This window comes from Haliotis rufescens, unplaced genomic scaffold, assembly GCF_023055435.1.
Source record: "Haliotis rufescens isolate VD_foot unplaced genomic scaffold, xgHalRufe1.0.p SCAF_19, whole genome shotgun sequence".
NCBI classification, from domain to species: domain Eukaryota; kingdom Metazoa; phylum Mollusca; class Gastropoda; order Lepetellida; family Haliotidae; genus Haliotis; species Haliotis rufescens.
In genome coordinates, this window is record NW_025963879.1 from 24,916,768 (window position 1) to 24,943,264 (window position 26,497).

General features: G+C 43.2%; 2 protein-coding genes across 9 annotated transcripts in view; both read left to right on the top strand.

Moving 5' to 3' along the window:
- LOC124143285 (E3 ubiquitin-protein ligase TRIM56-like) overlaps window positions 1-26,497 on the top strand; it is a 124,569-nt gene that overhangs the window by 72,567 nt on the left and 25,505 nt on the right. For 2 of the 7 annotated variants that reach the window (XM_048399066.1, XM_046489673.2), the window contains exon 3: window positions 453-3,080. The exons of 4 other annotated variants lie outside the window; for them this stretch is intronic. In XM_048399066.1, coding sequence (XP_048255023.1) covers window positions 453-2,188 — 1,736 coding nt within the window. In that variant the 3' untranslated portion in view covers window positions 2,189-3,080. Of the gene's footprint in view, window positions 1-452; window positions 3,081-9,949; window positions 10,009-11,182; window positions 11,480-11,928; window positions 12,762-26,497 lie in introns of those variants that run through there. One more of the 7 variants, XM_048399069.1, reaches the window with a different exon arrangement.
- LOC124126285 (protein wech-like) lies at window positions 9,606-26,243 on the top strand. Of its 2 annotated transcripts, none has more exons than XM_048399077.1 (4): window positions 9,606-9,830; window positions 22,717-23,013; window positions 23,477-25,149; window positions 25,763-26,243. In XM_048399077.1, exons 2-4 carry the CDS (start codon window positions 22,722-22,724, stop codon window positions 25,823-25,825), a joined length of 2,028 nt encoding a protein of 675 aa, XP_048255034.1. In that variant the 5' UTR covers window positions 9,606-9,830; window positions 22,717-22,721; the 3' UTR covers window positions 25,826-26,243. The 2 variants fall into 2 exon arrangements, with proteins under 2 accessions (XP_048255034.1, XP_048255033.1); XM_048399076.1 differs by lacking the exon at window positions 9,606-9,830 and adding an exon at window positions 21,677-21,800 and having other exon boundaries at window positions 25,763-26,242.

Below are 26,497 nucleotides of genomic sequence, written 5' to 3' on the forward strand. Positions count from 1 at the left end.
TGGTTTGTATGAATATAAATGTTATTTCGAAGCAGGTAACTCCACACCTGATTGGATTATAGGAATGTGTGTTGAGTGAGAAGATATTTTGTATGGTTTCAAAATGTATCGAAAGTCATTTATTAAGTTGTTTGTAGACTGTATGTAGACTATGAAATCGTATCGTGTACGCTGTTTTAACAAGTAACAACGATTATCCGGACATGATTCGAAAGGGAGATAGTCTAAGGTCTATCTCAGACACAATCGCTATTTTCTTCTGAAATCTATATGGGGATTTCTATCAGTGAGACAAATCCAATGTTATTTACATACTTTTTCACATTACGTCGTATTGGGATGTTATTGATGCATGTTGTCTCACACGCGTGAGTGATATGCCACATTAAGTTCTGTAATAGATAGTGATATAGAACTGTTACTATCTCTACATGATTACATTCCTATTTCATATACGACTCACTGCAGTTATTGCAAGGAGGAAGGGGAGACAACTCCGGCTACATCTTGGTGCTCTGTTTGTGACGACGCACTCTGTGAACGATGTATACGAGTACACAGACGAATTCCATCTTTCCGTCACCATGACGTAGTTGATATGTCTGGAGAGACAAAGGTTAGGGTCAAGAGAAAGGTCATGTGTAAAATTCACAAAGATGAAAACATCAAATACATTTGTAAAGATTGTAAAACAGCTGTTTGTCAAACATGCTGCACTATCTATCACAGGAAATGTGACTTGGTTGTTGAAATCGAGTCGGAGATTCCTGCAATGAAAACCGAGCTGAGAAGGAATAAAGAGGATTTGTTGAAGAAACAGGACGAGATGAAAACACATGTTAAAAAACAAACCTCAAAAGTCAATGAAGAAGTAACACTTTACTTACAAACAGTATCGAATATCAAGTCTGCAAGTCTCAAAGCAATAGAGATGATCAAAGTCAAGGAACAGAACCTTCTGGCTGAACTGAAACAGATGTCTGACAGACACATTGGAGAACTGAAGTCAGACATTAAGTCAGGTGAGATGTCAGTACAGATGTACAAACAACAGGCGGAGCTGATAGACCAGACTCTCCACTCTGAGTGTGACATGGGTGTGTATGAGATGTACCAGAGATGTGAGGCCGGTGATGTGGAGGCTGTCGGAGTCGCAGACGTGAAAGAGAAGGGAAGAATAGCCAGGATCATGTTCAGACAGGACACGGACAAGCTGAGTAGAGCACTGGACGATCTACAGCTGGGTGAGATAGACGTCCTGTATGAGGATGTGCTGGACCTGAAGGCTATTCCTGTGTTACAGGACACCATTAACGTGCTGGACCTGAAGGTTACTCCTGTGTTACAGGACACCATTAACGTGCTGAACCTGAAGGCGACTCCTGTTATACAGGACACCATTAACACCAGAGTTGCAGGAGATACATCTGGGGCATACCCCACTGACGTGAAGGTGTTAGTGGTGAATGGTACAGACACAGTGGTAGTCACAGAATACTTGAACAACAGTGTGAAGTCCTTCTTCACCAGGAACAAGCAGCCTTGTCACAGCAGGCTCAGTGTGGGTGGTCGTCCGTGGGGTATAACAATGTTGAAGGACAACCAGGTGGCTGTCACTGTGCAAGATACCAGACAGATTGTAACAGTACAAGTCAACCCTGACCTGGTGCTGCTGTCGGCCATCACAACCAGCAAACAGTACCGGGGTATAACGTCTCTGACACCATCAACACTAGCAGCAAGTTCCATCTCCCCTCCCTGTGTTGATATCCTGGATATGACGGGACACGTGCTGAAGTCAATTTGTCCAGGCCAACCTAGTAGATACATGTTGAAGAATCCCTACTTCCTCTGTACCACGAGGACAGGAAACATCCTGGTGTGTGACAGTGGATCCAAGAGTGTCCTGTGTCTGACTCCCGAGGGAGATGTGGTGTTCAACTACAGCCCTACAGGAAACACATCACTGAAGTATCCACGTGGTATCACAAGTACCAGCACAGGCGACATCCTGGTGACAGACTACTCTCTACACAGAGTCCTCCATCTGACTGAGTCGGGACAGTTTGTTAGAAACATGCTGACATCACAGGATGGTGTCCAGTATCCATGTGGAGTGTGTGTTGGCGGGCGTGGTCGTATGTACGTGTGTATGTCAGATGAAGTGAAGGTAATTACATGTAAGTGAGTGAACATGTCACAATCCTCCTTTCAATCAACTGTAGTCACGTGTGAGTTGAGGATTTAGGTTTTGATATGTGTCATTGTGTATTTACCTTTAAGCACATATCACTGTGTTTAAGTAAAATCACATTATATATTAGTGTTTAATCACTCATCTGAGCTTTGCTATTTGAATTTGATGAATGAAGATTTAATCATACATGGTCTGTAAGTGTACACATTATATTTGTAATCTCAATAGCAAGACACGGTTATTCACTACTGCTTTTATTCTTCAGATCTAATCTGAACATGTTTTCCATTTTATATGTTACAAACTTCGACTGTAAGTGGCTTTGATAAAAGATCCTTACATCCAATACCATATCCTCCGCATGATGTGTTTTTCATGTTTGTAACCACAATGCGAGTGTAACATGGGGCTATTCCTTCTGTTCAACACTCTTTTGTTACAGATGTATATATCAAGCGCCGTTTTACTATTTATTCCTGATTTTATATCAATAATTCATTTAATGATTCCCCAAAATGAATTATTGTGAATTATCATCATGCCAGTGTATTATGGATCTATTCGTGATATCTGATATATCTGTGTAATATTTACATGACAGCCAGACTTATAGGCATTCTTACGACCACAATGATCCGGGCGACAGTTGCTGAGTTCGACAGGCTGATCGTGGCTGCACACCGCCAAACCAGTCAACGTCAAAAACCCGTATTAAGCAGCCATTGTGACCAACCGATCACCAATTTAGTCACCTTGTATAACATGGGTACAAATCAAGGGACGAATTTAAGTACAATGTCAGCCTCAGTGTTCCACAGAATCACCTGAAACTACTCTTGTACATATATACATTAAATGTACTGATTGTTTTTGTAACTTTACTGAACTGTTTCGCGTTTTGAAGCACAGAACCGACAGCTCTCTCGTTTCTGTGGTGAGGACACTTGTCACATTCATTTGGCTTCTGAGCGGTCGAAGGGAGATAAATCGTGATTGGATGTTTTGTGAAGCGCAATAAAATACAGAGAACGAGAGTACACGTGAAGCCAGGAACATTTTATGTGTTTTGCAAATAAATGAATAGACTGTAATTCTGTTTGTTGGTCAACAATGCGATATTCTAGCTACATGTATGACGGTAAATAATCGTGTATGAACACGAGAAAGCAGTGATTGACATCACGAGCAACATCCCAAGTCGTTGGGTCACGATGACACTGTATCAACCAGGTGAAGGAGTCTGACCATTTGGTCGCCTCGTACGACACGCACAGGTTGCTGAGGACCTATTCTAGCCCGGAATCCCCACGTGGAGACCTTCATTGGTTGCTTGTTGTTCACCGCCAGTGCGATAAAGACGCACAAAGGCCTTTCCATATTCATAGGAAATCTCTGCTTGAAGCAGAGTCGACTGTATGATTCCGACTATATCATGAGCAAGTCTTTATTAAACACCATCAAACTGTGATGATACCAGGTGTTCGCTAAAAGGTGAGCGTATCCTGCCCAACCGGCGGCCCCCACTACCAGCAAGTCAGTTGTTCACCTGAAAAGACACTGAAACATGTGGTTCAAGTCAAAACAGGGAATAACATCTGACATCAGGTTCAGTGAACTATTCTAGAGCCAAGGGGGCTGTTTTCCACCTATGTACCGTTGTTTTGTACCCAGGTACATGCAACTACATGTTCACGTAGGTCTCTTATTTGTATGTGTACCTTTCCTGTACCCCGCAGACATAAAATTGTACCTAGTTTTTAGTGCAAATAAAGTATATTTGTCAAAGCCTGTGTAACAGTAGCACCAGATTCACTTATTCCCCTTGTCGTTATCCCTTACTCACTCACTCACTCACTCACTCACTCACTCACTCACTCACTCACTCACTCAAAAACAGACTAACACAACGCATATTAATATGTCTGAATATGGACTGCTCAACAGGATTTAATGGAATAAAAGTTTCCAAAAATAAAATATGATGAAAACAACTCACTGCACACAAGTTAATCTACCATGTGCCATTCAAATAACAACATGGGTGCTTCATAAAAATGACGGACTTTTTTAATATTCACGTATTTGTACACCGAATCTATTCACGTTGTGCAAATTTCTGATGGACATGTCTGTCTGCGCATATTTTGAGCCCATACAGACAGACATCTCTCAACCCACCTAGGTGTTTTGAAGAAAACTTTTGCTGATAAAATAATGATCCGTTTTAGAGATGCGGGGTTAAATATAGTTCATCATTTATCAAAATGTGCATCGTTCTAATATTAGTCATAATGTTTCATACAACGTGAGGCAAGGACATGAAGGATGGTCAGACAATTTGGAGGCGACGCTAGATAATCATCAGTATTGTTTGTTTGTTGTTAAGCGCTGAACTCGGCAATGTTCCAGCTATATGACGGCAATTGGGATAGATGACATGCATCAACCAAATCAGCGAGCCTGACCACACGATCCCGTTAGTCGCCTCCTACGATAAGCATTGTCGCCATTTACAGCTGGAGGGGTAGCTGAAGACCTATAGTATTCTTCCCCGATCTTCACGGGTGTTATCAGTACTAAGTGGCATACGCAAATAATCAATAGATATCGCATATATTGATACTAACACATTGAATATTCTAATACACAAAGCAAGAAACAGGAAACCTGGGTACAAAAGGAAAACTCCTGGTAGATTTGACGTATCAAAGTAATCAGTAGGCCATGTGTTTGTCATGTACACACGTTGTGGGACATTGCTATGTCCATCCGACACTAACAGGCATTAGTCACCCATGCCGCTGTCAACGTGACTTCAAGAATATTTAATTGTGTACCAGCTGGGAAGAAGAGAGCGGATTTATAAAAATGTCTTTGGTAGGAAATTTGAGTCTGAAGACACACGTTAATACTACGTCACATATTGTAGGTACAGTACTGGTATGCCCGTTGACGTCAGATCAGCGTTTATGAAATATGCACATGGCCTATAAAATGTCATCAAATATACTCAGGATTCCTAAGGTGGACTTGCTGGAGTGGGCTATGTTAATACCCAGGATACATCAGACCTGGGATAAGTGCAGATAAGGTATGATACATCAATCAAAGTCTATCATACCTTCTCTGGTATGACAACAATATTTGTTATATCTTTTTCTGAAACATTTTAGGCTTCACAAATAGTGCAGCTGTTTTCTTATCCCTAATCACTGTGATTCATGGACACAATCATTACTTTGAGCTGATAAAGCTTCTACAAAATGTGTACCCTTAAAAAGATAAAATGATAATGGTAAATGATTAACTTAAGCCACGTATACTAGTTGTTTGTTATTTTTATGCCACAGTCAGAGCAGAGCAGTACCACCTATTGCTCGGGGACTGGTCAAATGACGCACTTGAGTCTTCCCCAGATGTCATCATTGTACTGTTACAGGGTATGAGGGGGAGGAGCAGAGCAGCACCACCTATTGTCCGGGGACTGGTCAAATGACGCATCTGAGCCTTCCCCAGGGGTCATCATTGTACTGTTACAGGGTATGAGGGGGAGGAGCAGAGCAGTACCACCTATTGTCCGGGGACTGGTCAAATGACGCATCTGAGCCTTCCCCAGAGGTCATCATTGTACTGTTACAGGGTATGAGGGGGAGGAGCAGAGCAGTACCACCTATTGTCCGGGGACTGGTCAAATGACGCATCTGAGCCTTCCCCAGGGGTCATCATTGTACTGTTACAGGATATGAGGGGGAGGAGCAGAGCAGTATCACCTATTGTCCGGGGACTGGTCAAATGACGCATCTGAGTCTTCCCCAGATGTCATCATTGTACTGTTACAGGGTATGAGGGGGAGGAGCAGAGCAGCACCACCTATTGTCCGGGGACTGGTCAAATGACGCACTTGAGTCTTCCCCAGATGTCATCATTGTACTGTTACAGGGTAGGGGGAGGAGCAGAGCAGCACCACCTATTGCCCGGGGACTGGTCAAATGACGCATCTGAGCCTTCCCCAGGGGTCATCATTGTACTGTTACAGGATATGAGGGGGAGGAGCAGAGCAGTATCACCTATTGTCCGGGGACTGGTCAAATGACGCATCTGAGTCTTCCCCAGATGTCATCATTGTACTGTTACAGGGTATGAGGGGGAGGAGCAGAGCAGCACCACCTATTGTCCGGGGACTGGTCAAATGACGCACTTGAGTCTTCCCCAGAGGTCAACATTGTACTGTTACAGGAAATGAGGGGGTGGAGCAGAGCAGTACCACCTATTGTCCGGGGACTGGTCAAATGACGCACTTGAGTCTTCCCCAGATGTCATCATTGTACTGTTATAGGGTATGAGGGGGAGGAGCAGAGCAGCACCACCTATTGTCCGGGGACTGGTCAAATGACGCACTTGAGTCTTCCCCAGATGTCATCATTGTACTGTTACAGGGTAGGGGGAGGAACAGAGCAGCACCACCTATTGTCCGGGGACTGGTCAAATGACGCACTTGAGTCTTCCCCAGAGGTCAACATTGTACTGTTACAGGAAATGAGGGGGTGGAGCAGAGCAGTACCACCTATTGTCCGGGGACTGGTCAAATGACGCACTTGAGTCTTCCCCAGATGTCATCATTGTACTGTTACAGGGTATGAGGGGGAGGAGCAGAGCAGCACCACCTATTGTCCGGGGACTGGTCAAATGACGCACTTGAGTCTTCCCCAGAGGTCAACATTGTACTGTTACAGGAAATGAGGGGGTGGAGCAGAACAGTACCACCTATTTCCCGGGGACTGGTCAAATGACGCACTTGAGTCTTCCCCAGATGTCATCATTGTACTGTTACAGGGTATGAGGGGGAGGAGCAGAGCAGCACCACCTATTGTCCGGGGACTGGTCAAATGACGCACTTGAGTCTTCCCCAGAGGTCAACATTGTACTGTTACAGGAAATGAGGGGGTGGAGCAGAGCAGTACCACCTATTGTCCGGGGACTGGTCAAATGTCGCATCTGAGCCTTCCCCAGGGGTCATCATTGTACTGTTACAGGATATGAGGGGGAGGAGCAGAGCAGTACCACCTATTGTCCGGGGACTGGTCAAATGACGCATCTGAGTCTTCCCCAGATGTCATCATTGTACTGTTACAGGGTATGAGGGGGAGGAGCAGAGCAGCACCACCTATTGTCCGGGGACTGGTCAAATGACGCACTTGAGTCTTCCCCAGATGTCATCATTGTACTGTTACAGGGTAGGGGGAGGAGCAGAGCAGCACCACCTATTGCCCGGGGACTGGTCAAATGACGCACTTGAGTCTTCCCCAGAGGTCAACATTGTACTGTTACAGGAAATGAGGGGGTGGAGCAGAGCAGTACCACCTATTGTCCGGGGACTGGTCAAAAGACGCACTTGAGTCTTCCCCAGATGTCATCATTGTACTGTTATAGGGTATGAGGGGGAGGAGCAGAGCAGCACCACCTATTGTCCGGGGACTGGTCAAATGACGCACTTGAGTCTTCCCCAGATGTCATCATTGTACTGTTACAGGGTAGGGGGAGGAACAGAGCAGCACCACCTATTGTCCGGGGACTGGTCAAATGACGCACTTGAGTCTTCCCCAGAGGTCAACATTGTACTGTTACAGGAAATGAGGGGGTGGAGCAGAGCAGTACCACCTATTGTCCGGGGACTGGTCAAATGACGCACTTGAGTCTTCCCCAGATGTCATCATTGTACTGTTACAGGGTATGAGGGGGAGGAGCAGAGCAGCACCACCTATTGTCCGGGGACTGGTCAAATGACGCACTTGAGTCTTCCCCAGAGGTCAACATTGTACTGTTACAGGAAATGAGGGGGTGGAGCAGAGCAGTACCACCTATTTCCCGGGGACTGGTCAAATGACGCACTTGAGTCTTCCCCAGATGTCATCATTGTACTGTTACAGGGTATGAGGGGGAGGAGCAGAGCAGCACCACCTATTGTCCGGGGACTGGTCAAATGACGCACTTGAGTCTTCCCCAGAGGTCAACATTGTACTGTTACAGGAAATGAGGGGGTGGAGCAGAGCAGTACCACCTATTGTCCGGGGACTGGTCAAATTTCGCATCTGAGCCTTCCCCAGGGGTCATCATTGTACTGTTACAGGGTATGAGGGGGAGGAGCAGAGCAGTACCACCTATTGTCCGGGGACTGGTCAAATGACGCATCTGAGCCTTCCCCAGGGGTCATCATTGTACTGTTACAGGATATGAGGGAGAGGAGCAGAGCAGTATCACCTATTGTCCGGGGACTGGTCAAATGACGCACCTGAGTCTTCCCCAGATGTCATCATTGTACTGTTACAGGATATGAGGGGGAGGAGCAGAGCAGTATCACCTATTGTCCGGGAACTGGTCAAATGACGCATCTGAGTCTTCCCCAGAGGTCATCATTGTACTGTTACAGGATATGAGGGGGAGGAGCAGAGCAGCACCACCTATTGTCCGGGGACAGGTCAAATGACGCATCTGAGTCTTCCCCAGAGGTCATCATTGTAATGTTACAGGATATGAGGGGGAGGAGCAGAGTTTGTTATGGAGCTATTTCTACTCTGTATCCTGGTGATGTTGTGAGATATGTATGTGTAAGATGTGTTTTACGAGACACTAATCCTTGCTCGTCACGCTGGAAAACACAAATGAGCAACATTGTTTTGTTTCAGCTTCAAAGACGTTGTTCCGACGACACTGATGCAGAAGGAAGTTCCACTGTTCTGCCACGTGTCCTGCAGAGGAATCAGGCCCAGGAGAGTCAAGTCAGAGTTAGATAGGCGGATCATATGACGTGGAACACGAAAACAGCCAAACCAGTCTAGAATGTTACTTAAATTCGTCGCCTGATTTCTGTACGTCATAGAAGGTGCCTAAATTGGTGGTCAGTTGGTCCCAGCTAAGCATTAATTACAGTAATTGTTTTGCTAAATTTACTAAACTGTGGCGTGTTGTGAAGCACAGAACCATTAGCTCTCTTGTTGTTGGGAGGAATTGCCACATTCACTCTGGAACACGAAGCGGTTCGATGGTAATAAATCGTGATGCGATGTTTTGTGAAGCGGTGTAAAATACATGCTTCAAGTGATGAATGTTGTATGTGAAAAAATGGATATCACTGTTCGTGCTGTCGATATATGTTGCTCATTAATTAATCCAATGTACATATACGTTTGTGTGTGATAACACGAAGATGTATTCACTGTTGTGCTATCGATGCTTGATGCTTGATACAGAAACATACAGCATTTACGACTTTGTGCTTATTGTACAATTGCACCCACCAAGTGAGCTTGAAAGAATTAGTTTGCGAGCAGCTTACAGAGATATTAGCCACTGAATGTTGGTAAATAATCTTGTTATACAGGTGTAGGAAACCAGCAAGAAAAGAGTATCGTAACTTATTCTCGAGTAAATAAGTGTAGTTTTCCAGTCATCAATATTACAGCTGTCTCATGTAAGTCTGTCAGTTTGTTTCCACTCGCCCCTTTTTCTGTGACCTGCAAGCAGCTTGTCCCACAATGACACGAGTTGGTAACGAACGAATCACGCCCACACCCCTCTAGGATAGATCTCACCGGTTGATCAATTTCCCTCGACATCGGTAACCTGCTTGTCTCAGGTAAGTGGTTTGTCACAAGGCTTGCGACTACTTCAGTTATAACGCTACACACCTGTCCTACTGTGTACTGGTAACACCACAAGGGTTCATCTAACGAACTTATCACGCCCACACCCCTCTAGGATAGATCTCACCGGTTGATCAATTTCCCTCGACACCGGTAACCTGCTTGTCTCAGGTAAGTGTGTTGTCACAAGGCTTGCGTCTACTTCAGATATAACGCTACACACCTGTCCTACTGTGTACTGGTAATACCACAATGGGTCATCTAACTATACGGTCATCTCCAGGCAGATTCGCATGACCGGGCACCTAATTAAATGTAACATGTAGGCTAACCAGAATATTTCAAAGATCCACTGTCATTAAATACTCTGATCGGCCACTTGACTTCAATACTGAGACCGATCCCGAAGTATGTGTTACTGTATGTATATATCACGTGTGTCTGTTACAGTTGTGACTGACATGATCCCTGACAAATGCTTAAGTAACTAATATGGGAAAATACTTCGACATAACTGTATTATTTCACATCTGATATGGTAGTATATGAACTGTACTTTCGATATGGTATTGAGTGGGTGTCACCTCATAACTATGTCACGTGATCGATACACTGCACACGGTTCACAAGTGCACGCACTTCATGTTGTAAAGCCAGCCTGTCACTGATTTGACAAGCACCACCCACGAGCTGCCATTGTGAGGCCACTGTTTCTAGGTTCTCGGTGTCACCATGACATACATTGCATAACAAACGCGTACTGCCAGGCCATCAATATTTTACTAATTAACCAACTTCAGCAAGCGGACTAAAACCAACCATACAACCAAACAAAACTACTTAGGTACCACCTCATGTGTTCAAAACTGGTTATGAATGTCAAGAAGTACATGTCCTGATGAACTGACGACATACTATATAGATGAGAAACACACACGCGCACGCACACGCACGCGCACACACACACACACACACACACACACACACACACACACACACACACACACACACACACACACACACACACACACACACACACACACACACACAAACAACAAAAACAAACCACATACACAGGTACGGTAAGTCAAAGTGAGACTCGTCTTAAAGTGTTAACTTGATAGAATCTGCACACATCTGTGATGATGTTTTTATTTATATATAGGTTTATGCTTTCAAGATCTGGATGATTCCAGTTTGGGGAATACACAATCGTTTTTTTTGAACTTTTGATCGGGAGAGTAAATTATCACAACTGAAGTCGGCCTTAGTGTTTAAGAGTGTTAAGCTCAGGTTGTGTATGTTTTCTACACAAGCAATACACGACTGGTTTGTCTTTTTCTAGGTAAGATGGCGACCTCCCAGAAGCTAACAGAACACTTCCTGACATGCACGATATGTACAGAGGTGTTTGACAAGCCCTGTACACTTGTATGTAATCACACCTTCTGTCGTAAATGTGTCGTCAACTACACCAAAACCAGACCAGAAGCCATTAGTGCCAAGTCTCTCCTGTGTCCATTCTGCAGGAAGATGACGAAAGTGTCTGCCCCTGAGAGACCAGTGGAGGAGTGGGCGGATGACGTCAAGCCTAGCTTTGTCATCCAGGGACTTTTGGACTCGTTTGGCCCCGGATCTAAAGGTGAGCGTTTGTGGTTTGTATGAATATAAATGTTATTTCGAAGCAGGTAACTCCACACCTGATTGGATAATAGGAATGTGTGTTGAGTGAGAAGATATTTTGTAAGGTTTCAAAATTTATCGAAAGTCATTTATTAAGTTGTGTTCGTGTACACTGTTTTAACAAGTAACAACGATTATCCGGACATGATTCGAAAGGGAGATGGTCTAAGGTCTATCTCAGACACAATTGCCATTTTTCTCTGAAATCTATATCTATATGGCGATTTCTATCAGTGAGACAAATCCAATGTTATTTACATAATTTTTCACATTACGTGGTATTGGGATGTTATTGATGCATGTTGTCTCACCCAAGTGAGTGATGTACATGATATGCCACATGAAGTTCTGTAATAGATTGTGATGTAGAACTGTTAATATCTCTTCATGATTACATTCCTATTTCAGATACGACTCACTGTAGTTATTGTAAGGAGGAAGGGGAGACAACTCCAGCTACATCTTGGTGCTCTGTTTGTGACGACGCACTCTGTGAACGATGTATTCGAGTACACAGACGAATTCCATCTTTCCGTCACCATGACGTAGTTGACCTGTCTGGAGAGACAAAGGTTCGCGTCAAGAGAAAGGTCATGTGTAAACTTCACAAAGATGAAAATATCAAATATATTTGTAAAGATTGTAAAACAGCAGTTTGTCAAAAATGCTGCACTATCCATCACAGGAAATGTGACTTGGTTGTTGAAATTGAGTCGGAGATTCCTTCCATGAAAACTGAGCTGAGAAGGAATAAAGAGGTATTGTTGAACAAACAAGACGAGATGAAAACACATATTGGTAAACAAACCTCCAAAGTCAATGAAGCATTAACGCTTTACTTACAAATAGAATCGAATATCAAATCTGCAAGTGTCAAAACAATTGAGGTGATCAAAGTCAAGGAACGGACACTTTTGGCTGAACTGAAAGAAATGTCTGACAAACACATTGGAGAACTGAAAGCAGACATAAAGTCAGGTGAGATGTCAGTACAGGTGTACCAACAACAGGCAGAGCTGATAGACCAGACTCTACAATCTGAGTGTGACATGGGTGTGTATGAGATGTACCAGGGATGTGAGGCCGTTGATGTGGAGGCTGTCGGAGTCGCAGACGTGAAGGAGAAGGGAAGAATAGCCAGGATCATGTTCAGACAGGACACGGACAAGCTGAGTAGAGCACTGGACGATCTACAGCTGGGTGAGATAGACGTCCTGTATGAGGGTGTGCTGGACCTGAAGGCGACTCTTGTGGTACAGGACACCATTAACACCAGAGTAGCAGGGGATATGTTAAGAGAAGACATCTGTGACGGGGTAGTGGTAGTGGTGAATGGTACAGACACAGTGGTAGTCACAGACATCTACAACAACAGTGTGAAGTCCTTCTACACCAGGAACAAGCAGCCGTGTCACAGCAGGCTCAGTGTGGGTGGTAATCCGTATGGTATAACAAAGTTGAAGGACAACCAGGTGGCTTTCACTATGCTGGGTACCAGACAGATTGTAACAGTACAAGTCAACCCTGACCTGGAGCTGCTGTCAACCATCACAACCAGCAAACAGTACTGGGGTATAACGTCTCTGACACCATCAACACTAGCAGCAAGTTCCCACTCCCCTCCCTGTGTTGATATCCTGGATATGGCGGGACACGTGCTGAGGTCAATTTGTCCAGGCCAACCTAGTAGATACATCTTGAAGTATCCCTTCTTCCTTTGTACCACGAGGACAGGAAACATCCTGGTGTGTGACAGTGGATCCACGTGTGTCGTGTGTCTGACTCCCGAGGGAGATGTGGTGTTCACATACAGCCCTACAGGAGACACAGCACTGAAGGATGCACTTGGTATCACAAGCACGAGCACAGGCGACATCCTGGTAGCAGACCAAACACTACACAGAGTCCTCCATCTGACTGAGTCAGGACAATTTGTTAGAAACATACTGACATCACGGGATGGTGTCCAGAGTCCACGTGGAGTGTGTGTTGGTGGGCGTGGCCGCATGTACGTATGTACACCAGATGGAGTGAAGGTATTTACATGTAAGTGAATGAACATGTCGCAATCCTCCTTTCAATGAACTGTAGTCACGTGTGAGTTGAGGATTTAGGTTTGGATATGTATCATTGTGTATTTACCTTTAAGCACATTTCACTGTGTTTTAGTAAAATCACATTATATATTAATGTTTAATCACTCATCTGAGCTTTGCTATTTGAATGTGATGAATGAAGATTTAATCATACATGGTCTGTAAGTGTACATATTATTTTTGTAATCTCAATAGCAAGACACGGTTATTCACTACCGCTTCAGATCTAATCTGAACATGTTTTCCATTTTATGTATTACAAACTTCGATTCGATAAAATGTCATTATATCGAATACCAGATCCTCCGCATGATGTGTTTTTCATGTTTGTAACCACAATGCGAGTGTTACATGGAGCTATTCCTTCTGTTCGACACTCTTTTGTTACAGATGTATATATCAAGCGCCGTTTTACTATTTATTCCTGATTTCATATCAATAATTCATTTAATGATACCCCAAAATGAATTATTGTGAATTATCATCATGCCAGTGTTTTATGGATCTATTCGTGATATCCGATATATCTGTGTAATATTTACATGACAGCCAGACTTATAGGCATTCAATGACCACAATGATCCGGGCGACAGTTGCTGAGTTCGACAGGTTAATCGTGGCTGCACACCGCCAAACCAGTCAACGTGAAAAGCCCGTATTAAGCAGCCATTGTGACCAACCGATCTCCAATTTAGTCACCTTGTATAACATGGGTACAAATCAAGGGACGAATTTAAGTACAATGTCAGCCTCAGTGTTCAACAGAATCACCTGAAACTACTCTTGTACATATATACATTAAATGTACTGATTGTTTTTGTAACTTCACCTAATGTTTCGCGTTATGAAGCACAGAACCAACAGCTCTCTCGTTTCTGTGGTGAGGACTTGTCACATTCATTTGGCTTCTGAGCGGTCGAAGGGAGATAAATCGTGATTGGATGTTTTGTGAAGCGCAATAAAATACAGTGAACGAAAGTACACGTGAAGCCAGGAACATTTTATCACATAGAGTGTTGTTTATGTTTTGTGAAGCGCAATAAAATACAGTGAACGAAAGTACACGTGAAGCCAGGAACATTTTATCACATAGAGTGTTGTTTATGTGTGTTGCAAATAAATGAATAGACTGTAATTCTGTTTGTTGGTCAACAATGCGATATTCAAGCTGCATGTATGACGGTAAATAATCGAGTATGAACGCGAGAAAGCAGTGATTGACATCACGAGCAACATACCAAGTCGTTGGGTCACGATGACACTGTATCAACCAGGTGAAGGAGTCTGACCATTTGGTCACCTCGTACGACAAGCACAGGTTGCTGAGGACCTATTCTAGCCCGGAATCCCCACGTGGAGACCTTCATTGGTTGCTTGTTGTTCACCGCCTGTGCGATAAAGACGCACAAAGGCCTTTCCATATTCATAGGAAATCTCTGCTTGAAGCAGAGTCGACTGTATGATTCCGACTATATCATGAGCAAGTCTTTATTGAACACCATCAAATTGTGATGATACCAGGTGTTCGCTAAAAGGTGAGCGTAGCCTGTCCCACCGGCGGCTCCCATTACCAGCAAGTCAGTTGTTCACCTGAAAAGACACTGAAACATGTGGTTCAAGTCAAAACAGGGAATAACATCTGACATCAGTTTCACCATGTTAGTTTTGCCGACGTGGGCAACCTAAGCATGCTATACAATCAATAGAAGAAAGTGAACTATTCTAGAGCTGAGGGGACTGTTCTCGACCTGTGAACCGTTGTTTTGTACCCAGTACTAAGTGGCATTCGCAAATAATCAATAGATATCACATATATTGATACTAACACATTACATTACACATACTATTCTAATACACAAAGCAAAAAAACAGGAACCCTGGTTACAAAAGGAAAACTCCTGGTAGATTTGACGTATCAAAGTAATCAGTAGGCCATTGTGGGACATTGCTATGTCCATCCAACACTAACAGGCATACGTCACCCATGCCGCGGTCAACGTGACTTCAAGTATATTGAATTGTGTACCATCTGAGAAGAAGATCGCGGATTTATAAAAAAAATTCTTGGGTAGGAAATTTGAGTCTGAAGACACACGTTAATACTACGTCACATATTGTAGGTACAGTACTGGTATGCCCGTTGATGTCAGATCAGCGTTTATGAGATATACAAATGGCCTATAAAATGTCATCAAATACTCAGGATTCCTAAGGTGGGCTTTGTTAATACCTCAGACCTGGGATAAGTGCAGATAAGGTATGAAACATCAGTCAAAGTCTATCATACCTTTTACTATATACTTATATTTTTAAGTTTGGCACGTATACTAGTTGTTTCTTATTTTTATGCCATAGTCAGAGCAGAGCAGCATCATCTGTTGTCCGGGGACTGGTCAAATGACGCATCTGAGTCTTCCCCAGAGGTCATCATTGTACTGTTACAGGATATGAGGGGGAGGAGCAGAGCAGCATCACCTATTCTCCGGGAACTGGTCAAATGACGCATCTGAGTCTTCCCCAGAGGTCATCATTGTACTGTTACATTATATGAGGGGGAGGAACAGAGCAGCATCACCTATTGTCCGGGGATTGGTCAAATGACGCATCTGAGTCTTCCCCAGAGGTCATCCTTGTACTGTTACAGGATATTGGGGGAGGAGCAGGGCAGTCCCACCTATTGTACGGGGACTGGTCAAATGACGCATCTGAGTCTTCCCCAGGGGTCAACATTGTACTGTTACAGGATATGAGGGGGAGGAGCAGAGCAGTACCACCTATTGTCCGGGGACTGGTCAAATGACGCATCTGAGTCTTCCCCAGGGGTCAACATTGTACTGTTACAGGATATGAGGGGGAGGAGCAGAGCAGTACCACCTATTATCCGGGGACTGGTAATTGGCTTGTGGAGAAATCTAACTCCCAAACATTTCTGAAATTTATGGGTCATCTTGATGCACATGTCAGACACCACGTCCCTTGTTTTCACGTGGGTCTCTTGAACCATTACATCACGTAGCTCACCTTTGGTTACATAAATTAGCTTACCTTTGGTTACGTCAAGTAGCTCACCTTTGGTTACATGAATTAGCTTACCTTTGGTAACGCAAAGTGGCCCACCTTTGGTTATATCACGTAGCTCACCTTTGGTTACATAAATTAGCTTACCTTTGGTTACGTCTAGTAGCTCCCCTTTGGTTACGTCACGTAGCTCACCTTTGGTTACATAAATGAGCTTACCTTTGGTAACGTCAAGTGGCCCACCTTTGGTAACATCACGTAGCTCACCTTTGGTTACATTCATTAGCTTACCTTGTGTTACGTCAATAAGCTCACCTTTGGTTACATCACGTAGCTCACCATTGGTTACATACATAAGCTTACCTTTGGTTACGTCACGTAGCTCACCTTTGGTTACATAAATGAGCTTACCTTTGATTACATCAAGTAGCCTACCATTGCTTTCATCACGTAGGTCACCTTTGGTTACATAAATTAGCTTACCTTTGGTAACGTCAAGTAGCCCACCTTTGGTTACATGAATTAGCTTACCTTTGGTAACGCCAAGTGGCCCACCTTTGGTAACATAAATGAGCTCACCTTTTGTCACATAAATTAGCTTACCTTTGATTACATCAAGTAGCCTACCATTGGTTTCATCCAGTAGCCTACCTGTGGTTACATAAATTAGCTTACTTACATATAATTTAACATTCCGTTGTCTAATATGCATACGAGTAGTAGTAGTTGTAGTAGCAGTGGTGGTAGTAGTAGTAGTAGTCGTGGTATGCCATAAAGAGACCTGTTCAAGTCGCAAACAGAAGGTATAAAACATCCATAATAATGAGAGACATACGTCAGTAGTCAATCATATCATATCGCGTGCCAGTGAAGAGAACGAAGAAGAGGAAAAAAAATGATTCTAGTTATGATGTGAGCTGAATTATCTGTCGTGTTGCAATCAGCTCATTAGATATTCCAGTTGTAAGGCTATTGCAGTCATGCAGTCGGGATGGAATAAGTGATCAAACGAGGCTGGCAGTATCATCTCAGGTGAGGAGATGGCGTATAGATCCAATGTGATGAGATGACAAATTATTATTATTATTCATAATGATTCAAGATGCAGTTTGGTTGCTTAGTAATGTACACGTATCTACATGTTTTATATCCGAGTGAGTGAATGCTGTTTAACACCACAGTCAGCAATATGCTACTTATAGCACAACGACCTGTGAAGAAGTGTTGGGCTAAACAGTGCTTGGTGGCATCAGCAAAGAACCAGGTCTTCGGGCACGATGAAACAATCTCATCATGGGATCTTGAAGAAGGTATGAACGAACACGTGACAGGTGACCTCACAGCGGTGTTTGCAATGACAAAGGACCATAAGAACTCACTCTAATGCTTTAACCACCAACACTGTTGCATAGAAGACCCACACTAATGCAACAGCAACCAACACTAATGCATCAGACACACACACTTATACATTAGCAACCAACACCAATGTATTAGCAACCGACACTAATGCATTTATAACTCACACTTATGCATCAGTAACCCAAATTAATGCCTTAGCAACCCACACAAGTGCATAAGCAACCCACATTAATGCATCAGCAGCCAAAACTAATGCATCAGCAACCCAAACTAATATATTAGCAACCAACACTAATACATTAGCAACCCACACTTATGTATTAGCAACCGACACTAATGCACCAGCAACCAACACTAATGCATCAGCAACCCACACTAATTCATTTGCAACAAACCCTTATGCATTAGCAGCCCCCACTAATGCATCACCAACCCTAACTAATACATTAACAACCGACACAGATGCATTATCAACCAACACTCATGCATCAGCAACCATGACTTATGCATCAGCAACCAAGACTTATGCTTAAGCAACCCACACTAATGCATTGGCAACCCACACAAGTGCATTAGCAACCACACTAGTTCACCAGCAACCCAAACTAAAGCATCAGAAGCTCACACTAATGTATTAGGAACCCACACTTAAGCATCAGACACACACACTAATACATGAGCAACCAACACTCATGTATTAAAAGCCTACACTTAAGCATCAGGCACACACACTAATACATTAGCAACCAACACAGATGCATTATCAACCCATACTAATGCACCAGCAACCCACACAAGTGCATAAGCAACCCACATTAATGCGTCAGCAGCCAAAACTAATGCATCAGCAACCCAAACTAATATATTAGCAGACAACACTAATACATTAGCAACCCACACTTATGTATTAGCAACCAACACTAATGCATCAGCAACCCACACTTATTGATTAGCAACAAACCCTAATGCATTAGCAGCCCCCACTAATGCTTCACCAACCCTAACTAATACATTACCAACCAACACTGATGCATAACAACCCACACCATTGCATCTGTAACCCACACAAATGCATTGGCAACCCACACAAGGGCATTAGCAACCACACTAATGCGCATCAGCAACTCACACTAATGCATCAGACACCAACACTACTTCAGCAACCAACACTCATGCATAAGGAACCCACACTAAAGCATCAGGCACACACACTAATACATTAGCAACCAAAACTCATGTATTAGGAGCCATCACTAAAGCATCAGGCACACACACTAATACATTAGCAACCAAAACTCATGTATTAGAAACCTACACTAAAGCATCAGGCACACACACTAATATCTAGCAACCAACACTAATGCATTTATAGCCAACTATTATGCTTCAGTTAGCCAAACTAAAGCCTTAGCAACCCACGCAAGAGCATTAGCAGCCCACACTAATGCATCAGCAGCCAACACTAATGCATCAGCAACCCAAACTTATATATTAGCAACCAACACTAATACATTAGCAACCAGCACTTATGTATTAGCGACCGACACTTATGCATTAGCAGCAAACCCTAATGCATTAGCAACCCACACTAATGCATTAACAACCCACACTAATGTATCAGCGACCAATACAAATGCATAAGGCACCAACACTAATACTTCAGTGAGTGAGTGAGTGAGTATGGTTTTCGATGGTCTTCGGCGTGACGAGCGGACGCTTTAACCACTAGGCTACCCGACCGCCCCACTAATACTTCAGCAACCAACACTAATATATTAGGAACCCACACTAAAGCATCAGACACACACACTAATACATTTGCAACCAGCACTCATGTATTAGGAACCCACACTAAAGCATCAGGCACACACACTAATACATTAGCAACCACAACTCATGTATTAGGAGCCTTCACTAAAGCATCACGCACAAACACTAATACATTAGCAACCAAAGCTCACGTATTAGGAGCCTTCACTAAAGCAGCAGGCACACCCACTAATACTTTACTAACCAACACTCATGCGTTAGCAACCCACACTAAAGCATCAGGCACTAACACTGATACATTAGCAGCCAACACTCGCGCATTAGGAGCCTTCACTAAAGCACCAGGCGCACACACTAATACATTAACAACCAACACTCATGCGTTAGGACTCACACTAATGCAGTAGACACACACTAATACATTAGCAACCAACACTCATATATAAGGAACCCACACTAAAGCATCAGACACACACACTTATACATTAGCAACCAAAACTCATCCATCAGCAGCCCACACTAAAGCATCAGACACACACACTTATACATTAGCAACCAAAACTCATGTATTAGGAACACACACTAAAGTATCAGACACACACACTAATACATTACCAACCAACACTCATCCATCAGCAGCCCACACTAAAGCATCAGACACACAGACTTATACATTACCAACCAATACTCATGTATTAGGAATCCACACTAAAGCATCAGACACACACACCTATACATTAGCAACCAACACTCCTGTATTAGGAACCCACACTAAAGTATCAGGCACACACATTTTGTAGTATTTATTTTGTTGTTCAACAATGATTGTAACTGTATTACATTGTTTCTGTTGGCATTCAGAAGTTCATTGCATGGACAAAAATCAAGTGTACACGATATACGTCTTTTCCTTTGGACAAGAGGTCGCTCACATGGCGTTCATAGCGACACAACTTGATGTTCTTACGTTTTTCAGGAGACCGTATTCTTGAAATGACATAAACACCGACGGACTACTTACACTTTCCTGGGGGAAGCCTGGGAATTCCCTTACACGAATACAGGAAAAAAGCGTTGTTTCTGATTATTTAGACCCTTTATTCTTGAACTCAAACACGTCAGAGTGTTTGACTGCATAATCGTTCACGAACCAAACCATCCAAACTATCATAGTACCGACTCGATCCGTGTCTAGACTGACAGCGACAGCCTATGGCAATCTATGGATTTACCTTAGTATCTTTATAAACATTTTTCAATGATCGATAATTCATAAATGATGACCAATATATGTAACCGACACAGGTTCATTGACAACTCGGAAATCTTTACCGTCATACCCGTCACGTTTATCATTTTGTACCTTATGTAAATGTATTACGACTCGCTGACATTCTGACTGACTTACTGAGGTAAGACCTTTCTCCTCTAAAGATGATATTTTCTTTATGCATTTGTTTTTAGTGAACTGTTTTGATGTCACCACTGTCATCATATTTAAACCTGTCATTGAATTTTGTACAACCACTCTATTGCTTACTGACAATGTCATTGCAGTGCAGTAACTTTATTAATTGTATATTTGATTGTATACCATTTGTTGGGTGTTTGTTGGTTTCACCCTAAATTCTGTTACGAACTAATTTCTGGGTTAACATATTGTTTAAATATGGAAATTTGACATGTATCGATATGTCATGGTCGCATGTAATATAAAATAAATAACAAATAAAATAGTTTATATTTAATTCGAATTTTATGTACTTCTGCTGTGCTTATTTAACATGAATGATTTACTACACTGTATAAAATATGCTGCTTGCGTGTGGGATAACAGGTCGCTCTGATTCACTGCGGTGCTACAGTGTGGGCCTGCTCTCAGAACCTCAACGTAAACACAGTCCTACCTCTGGTTACACACGTGCATTCGTCACCACTCGACTCTTTCCGTAAACTGCGAGAAGCTTGTCCCGGAATGACACGAGTTGGTCACGAATGAATCACTTCCTGCTGCTCAATTTCCCTCAACACCAGGTAAGTGCGTGTTGACACAAGGCTTGCATCTACTTCAGTTATAACGCCACACACCTGTCCTACTGTGTACTGGTAACACCACAAGGGTTCATCTAACTTTTCAGTCATCTCCAGGCAGATTCTCATGACCGGGCACCTAATTAAATGTAACATGTAGGCTAACCGGAATACGTCAAAGATCTACTTTCACTATTGCCTTCGATACTTGATTTCAATACTGAGACTGATCCGATGTATGTGTATGTATATATCACGTGTGTCTATTACAGTTATTACTGATATGATCCCTGACAAATGCTTCAGTAAACCATACGGGAAAATACTTCTACATAACTATATTATTTCACATCTGATATGCTAGTATGTGAACCCTAATAATGTCTCCTACTTTCGATATGGTAATGAGTGGGTGTCACCCCATAACTATGTCACGTGATCGATACACTGCACACACTTCATGTTGTAAAGCGAGCGTGTGACCTCGAGTTGTAAAGCACTATTCACTGTCAGCTCACTGATCCCGGGTACACACACACGGGTGAATGGGTAGCTATAAAATTCCTATTTATGCTTCCTGTACGACCGCCGAGAGTTGAGAAAATCACACACGCATATACACGAGCACGCAAGCACGCAAGCACGCACGCACGCAAGCACGCACGAACGCATGTGTAAGGCAGAATATTAGTTCTTAATTTATAAGATCTGTATACATCTGAAAGATGTTTTATACATGTATGACACGGGATATTTGTTAATTGTTTCAAGATCTGGATGATCCAGGCGATGAACGGTAGGATACAAATACCCTTTCTTAACTACAGTCGGTCTTAGTGTCACGTGTTCAAGAATTGTAAGCTCGGATTGTGGCTAAGATCATGATGTTTTGTTCAGCGGCTGGTTTGTTATTTTGTAGGTAAGATGGCGACCTCCCAGAAGTTAACAGAACACTTCCTGACATGCACGATATGTACAGAGGTGTTTGACAAGCCCTGTACACTTGTATGTAATCACACCTTCTGTCGGAAATGTGTGGTCAGCTACACCAAAACCAGACCAGAAGCCATCAGTGCCAAGTCTCTCCTGTGTCCATTCTGCAGCAAGATGACGAAAGTGTCTGCCCCTGAGAGACCAGTGGAGGAGTGGGCAGATGACGTCAAGCCCAGCTTTGTCATCCAGGGACTCTTGGACTCGTTTGGCCCCGGATCTAAAGGTGAGAGTTTGTGGTTTGTATGAATATAAATGTTATTTCGAAGCAGGTAACTCCACACCTGATTGGATTATAGGAATGTGTGTTGAGTGAGAAGATATTTTGTAAGGTTTCAAAATGTATCGAAAGTCATTTATTAAGTTGTTTGTAGACTGTATGTAGACTATGAAATCGTATCGTGTACGCTGTTTTAACAAGTAACAACGATTATCCGGACATGATTCGAAAGGGAGATAGTCTAAGGCCTATCTCAGACACAATCGCTATTTTCTTCTGAAATCTATATGGGGATTTCTATCAGTGAGACAAATCCAATGTTATTTACATACTTTTTCACATTACGTGGTATTGGGATGTTATTGATGCATGTTGTCTCACACGTGTGAGTGATATGCCACATGAAGTTCTGTAACAGATAGTGATATAGCACTGTTACTATCTCTACGTGATTACATTCCTATTTCAGATACGACTCACTGCAGTTATTGCAAGGAGGAAGGGGAGACAACTCCGGCTACATCTTGGTGCTCAATTTGTGACGACGCACTCTGTGAACGATGTATACGAGTACACAGACGAATTCCATCTTTCCGTCACCATGACGTAGTTGATATGTCTGGAGAGACAAAGGTTAGGGTCAAGAGAAAGGTCATGTGTAAAATTCACAAAGATGAAAGCATCAAATACATTTGTAAAGATTGTAAAACAGCTGTTTGTCAAAAATGCTGCACTATCCATCACAGGAAATGTGACTTGGTTGTTGAAATTGAGTCGGAGATTCCTGCAATGAAAACCGAGCTGAGAAGGAATAAAGCGGATTTGTTGAAGAAACAGGACGAGATGAAAACACATGTTAAAAAACAAACCTCAAAAGTCAATGAAGAATTTACACTTTACTTACAAATAGAATCGAATATCAAGTCTGCAGGTCTCAAAGCAATAGAGATGATCAAAGTGAAGGAACGGAACCTTCTGGCTGAACTGAAAGCAATGTCTGACAGACACATTGGAGAACTGAAGGCAGACATAAAGTCAGTTGAGATGTCAGTACAGATGTACCAACAACAGGCAGAGCTGATAGACCAGACTCTACAATCTGAGTGTGACATGGGTGTGTATGAGATGTACCAGGGATGTGAGGCCGTTGATGTGGAGGCTGTCGGAGTCGCAGACGTGAAGGAGAAGAGAAGAATAGCCAGGATCATGTTCAGACAGGACACGGACAAGCTGAATAGAGCACTGGACGATCTACAGCTGGGTGAGATAGACGTCCTGTATGAGGATGTGCTGGACCTGAAGGTTACTCCTGTGTTACAGGACACCATTAACCTGCTGGACCTGAAGGCTACTCCTGTGTTACCGGACACCATTAACGTCGGAGTAGCAGGAGATACATATGGAGCAAACCTCATGGACGTGAAGGTGTTAGTGGTGAATGGTACAGACACAGTGGTAATCACAGACATCATCAACAACAGTGTGAAGTCCTTCTACACCAGGAACAAGCAGCCAGGTCACAGCAGGCTCAGTCTGGGTGGTAGTCCGTATGGTATAACAAAGTTGAAGGACAACCAGGTGGCTGTCACTGTGCCGGATACCAGAGAGATTGTAACAGTACAAGTCAACCCTGACCTGGTGCTGCTGTCAGCCATCACAACCAGCAAACAGTACCGGGGTATAACGTCTCTGACACCATCAACACTAGCAGCAAGTTCCATCTCCCCTCCCTGTGTTGATATCCTGAATATGGCGGGACACGTGCTGAAGTCGATTCGTCCAGACCACCCTAGAAGAAACATCTTGAAGAATCCCAACTTCCTCTGTACCACGAGGACAGGAAACATCCTGGTGTGTGACCGGGGATCCAAGTGTGTCGTGTGTCTGACTCCCGAGGGAGATGAGGTGTTCACCTACAGCCCTACAGGAGACACAGCAATGGGGTGGCCACACGGTATCACAAGTACCAGCACAGGCGACATCCTGGTGACAGACAACCATCTACACAGAGTCCTCCATCTGACTGAGTCAGGACAATTTGTTAGAAACATACTGACATCACAGGATGCCGTCCAGAGTCCACGTGGAGTGTGTGTTGGTGGGCGTGGCCGCATGTACGTGTGTACAGCATATGGCGTGCAGGTATTTACATGCTGTAAATGAGTTAACATGTCGCAATCATCCTTTCAATCAACTGTAGTCACGTGTGAGTTGAGGATTTATGTGTTTTGATATGTATCATTGTGTATTTACCTTGAAGCACATTTCCCTGTGTTTTAGTAAAATCACATTATATATTAGTGTTGAATCACTCATCTGAGCTTTGCTATTTGAATGTGATGAATTAAGATTTAATCATACATGGTCTGTAAGTGTACACATTATATTTGTAATCGCAATAGCAAGACACGGTTATTCACTACTGCTTCAGATCTTATCTGAACATCTTTTCCATTTTGTTTATAACAAAGTTCGAATGTAAGTGGATTTGATAAAATGTCATTATATCGAATACCAGATCCTCCGCATGATGTGTTTTTCATTGGTGCAACCACTATGACAGTGTAACGGAGCTATTCCTTCTGTGTTATAACTAGAAGTGGTGTGAGCTGAGATGGTGTAGGATGGATATTTACATGACAGTAATCCTTGCTTGCTATGCTGAGGACAATAAGCAGCAATGTTTTGTTACAGCTTTACACACGGGGCGCCGTTTTACTATTTATTCCTGATTTATAACACTGTTTTGTTACAGACTTATAGACATTCTTCCGACCACATAGATCCGGGCGACAGTTGCACTGCTGTGTCACTGTGACCTGCAAAGGAGGCCCGCGAGAGTCTGGCGTTTCTGAGTTCTACGTTCGAGAGGCTGATCATGTGACATGCGGTACGGAAATCGCCGAAACAGTCAAAGTGAAAAGCCCGTATTAAGCAGCCGTTGTGACCAACCGATAACCAATTTAGTCACCTTGTATAACATGTGTAGGAATCAAGGGCCGATGTCAGCTAAGTACAATGTCAGCCGCAGTGTTCAACAGAATCGCGTGAAACTACTATTGTACATATATAAATTAACCCGTTTCTCTCTCGTTTCTGTGGTGAGGACTTCTTACATTCACTTGGTAACTGAGAGGTCGGAGGGAGATAAATCGTGATTGGATGTTTTTCAAGGCGCAATAAAATATAGTGAACGAATATGAGTGAGTGAGTGAGTATTGTTTTACCTGCTTTTAGCAATATTCCAGCAATATCACGGCGGGGGACACCAGAAATGGGCTTCACACATTGTACCCATGTCGGGAATCGAACCCGGGTCTTCGGCGTGACGAGCGAAGGCTTTAACCACTACGCTACCCGAGCGACCCTGTGAACGAATATACACGTGAAGCCAGGAACATTTGATCATAGAACGCTGTTTATGTGTGTTGCAAATAAATTAATCCACTGTAATGCTATGTTTGTTGGTCAACACCGCGATATTTAAGCT

What these genes read in the sequence shown, in the direction of transcription:
- LOC124126285 (XM_048399077.1), top strand. Translation starts at nt 22,722, where the DNA reads ATGGCGACCTCCCAGAAGTTAACAGAACACTTCCTGACATGCACGATA. An exon ending in GTTTGGCCCCGGATCTAAAG is followed by an intron (nt 23,014 to 23,476) that starts GTGAGAGTTTGT and finishes TTCCTATTTCAG; the next exon opens with ATACGACTCACTGCAGTTAT. An exon ending in GTACAGCATATGGCGTGCAG is followed by an intron (nt 25,150 to 25,762) that starts GTATTTACATGC and finishes GTTTTGTTACAG; the next exon opens with ACTTATAGACATTCTTCCGA.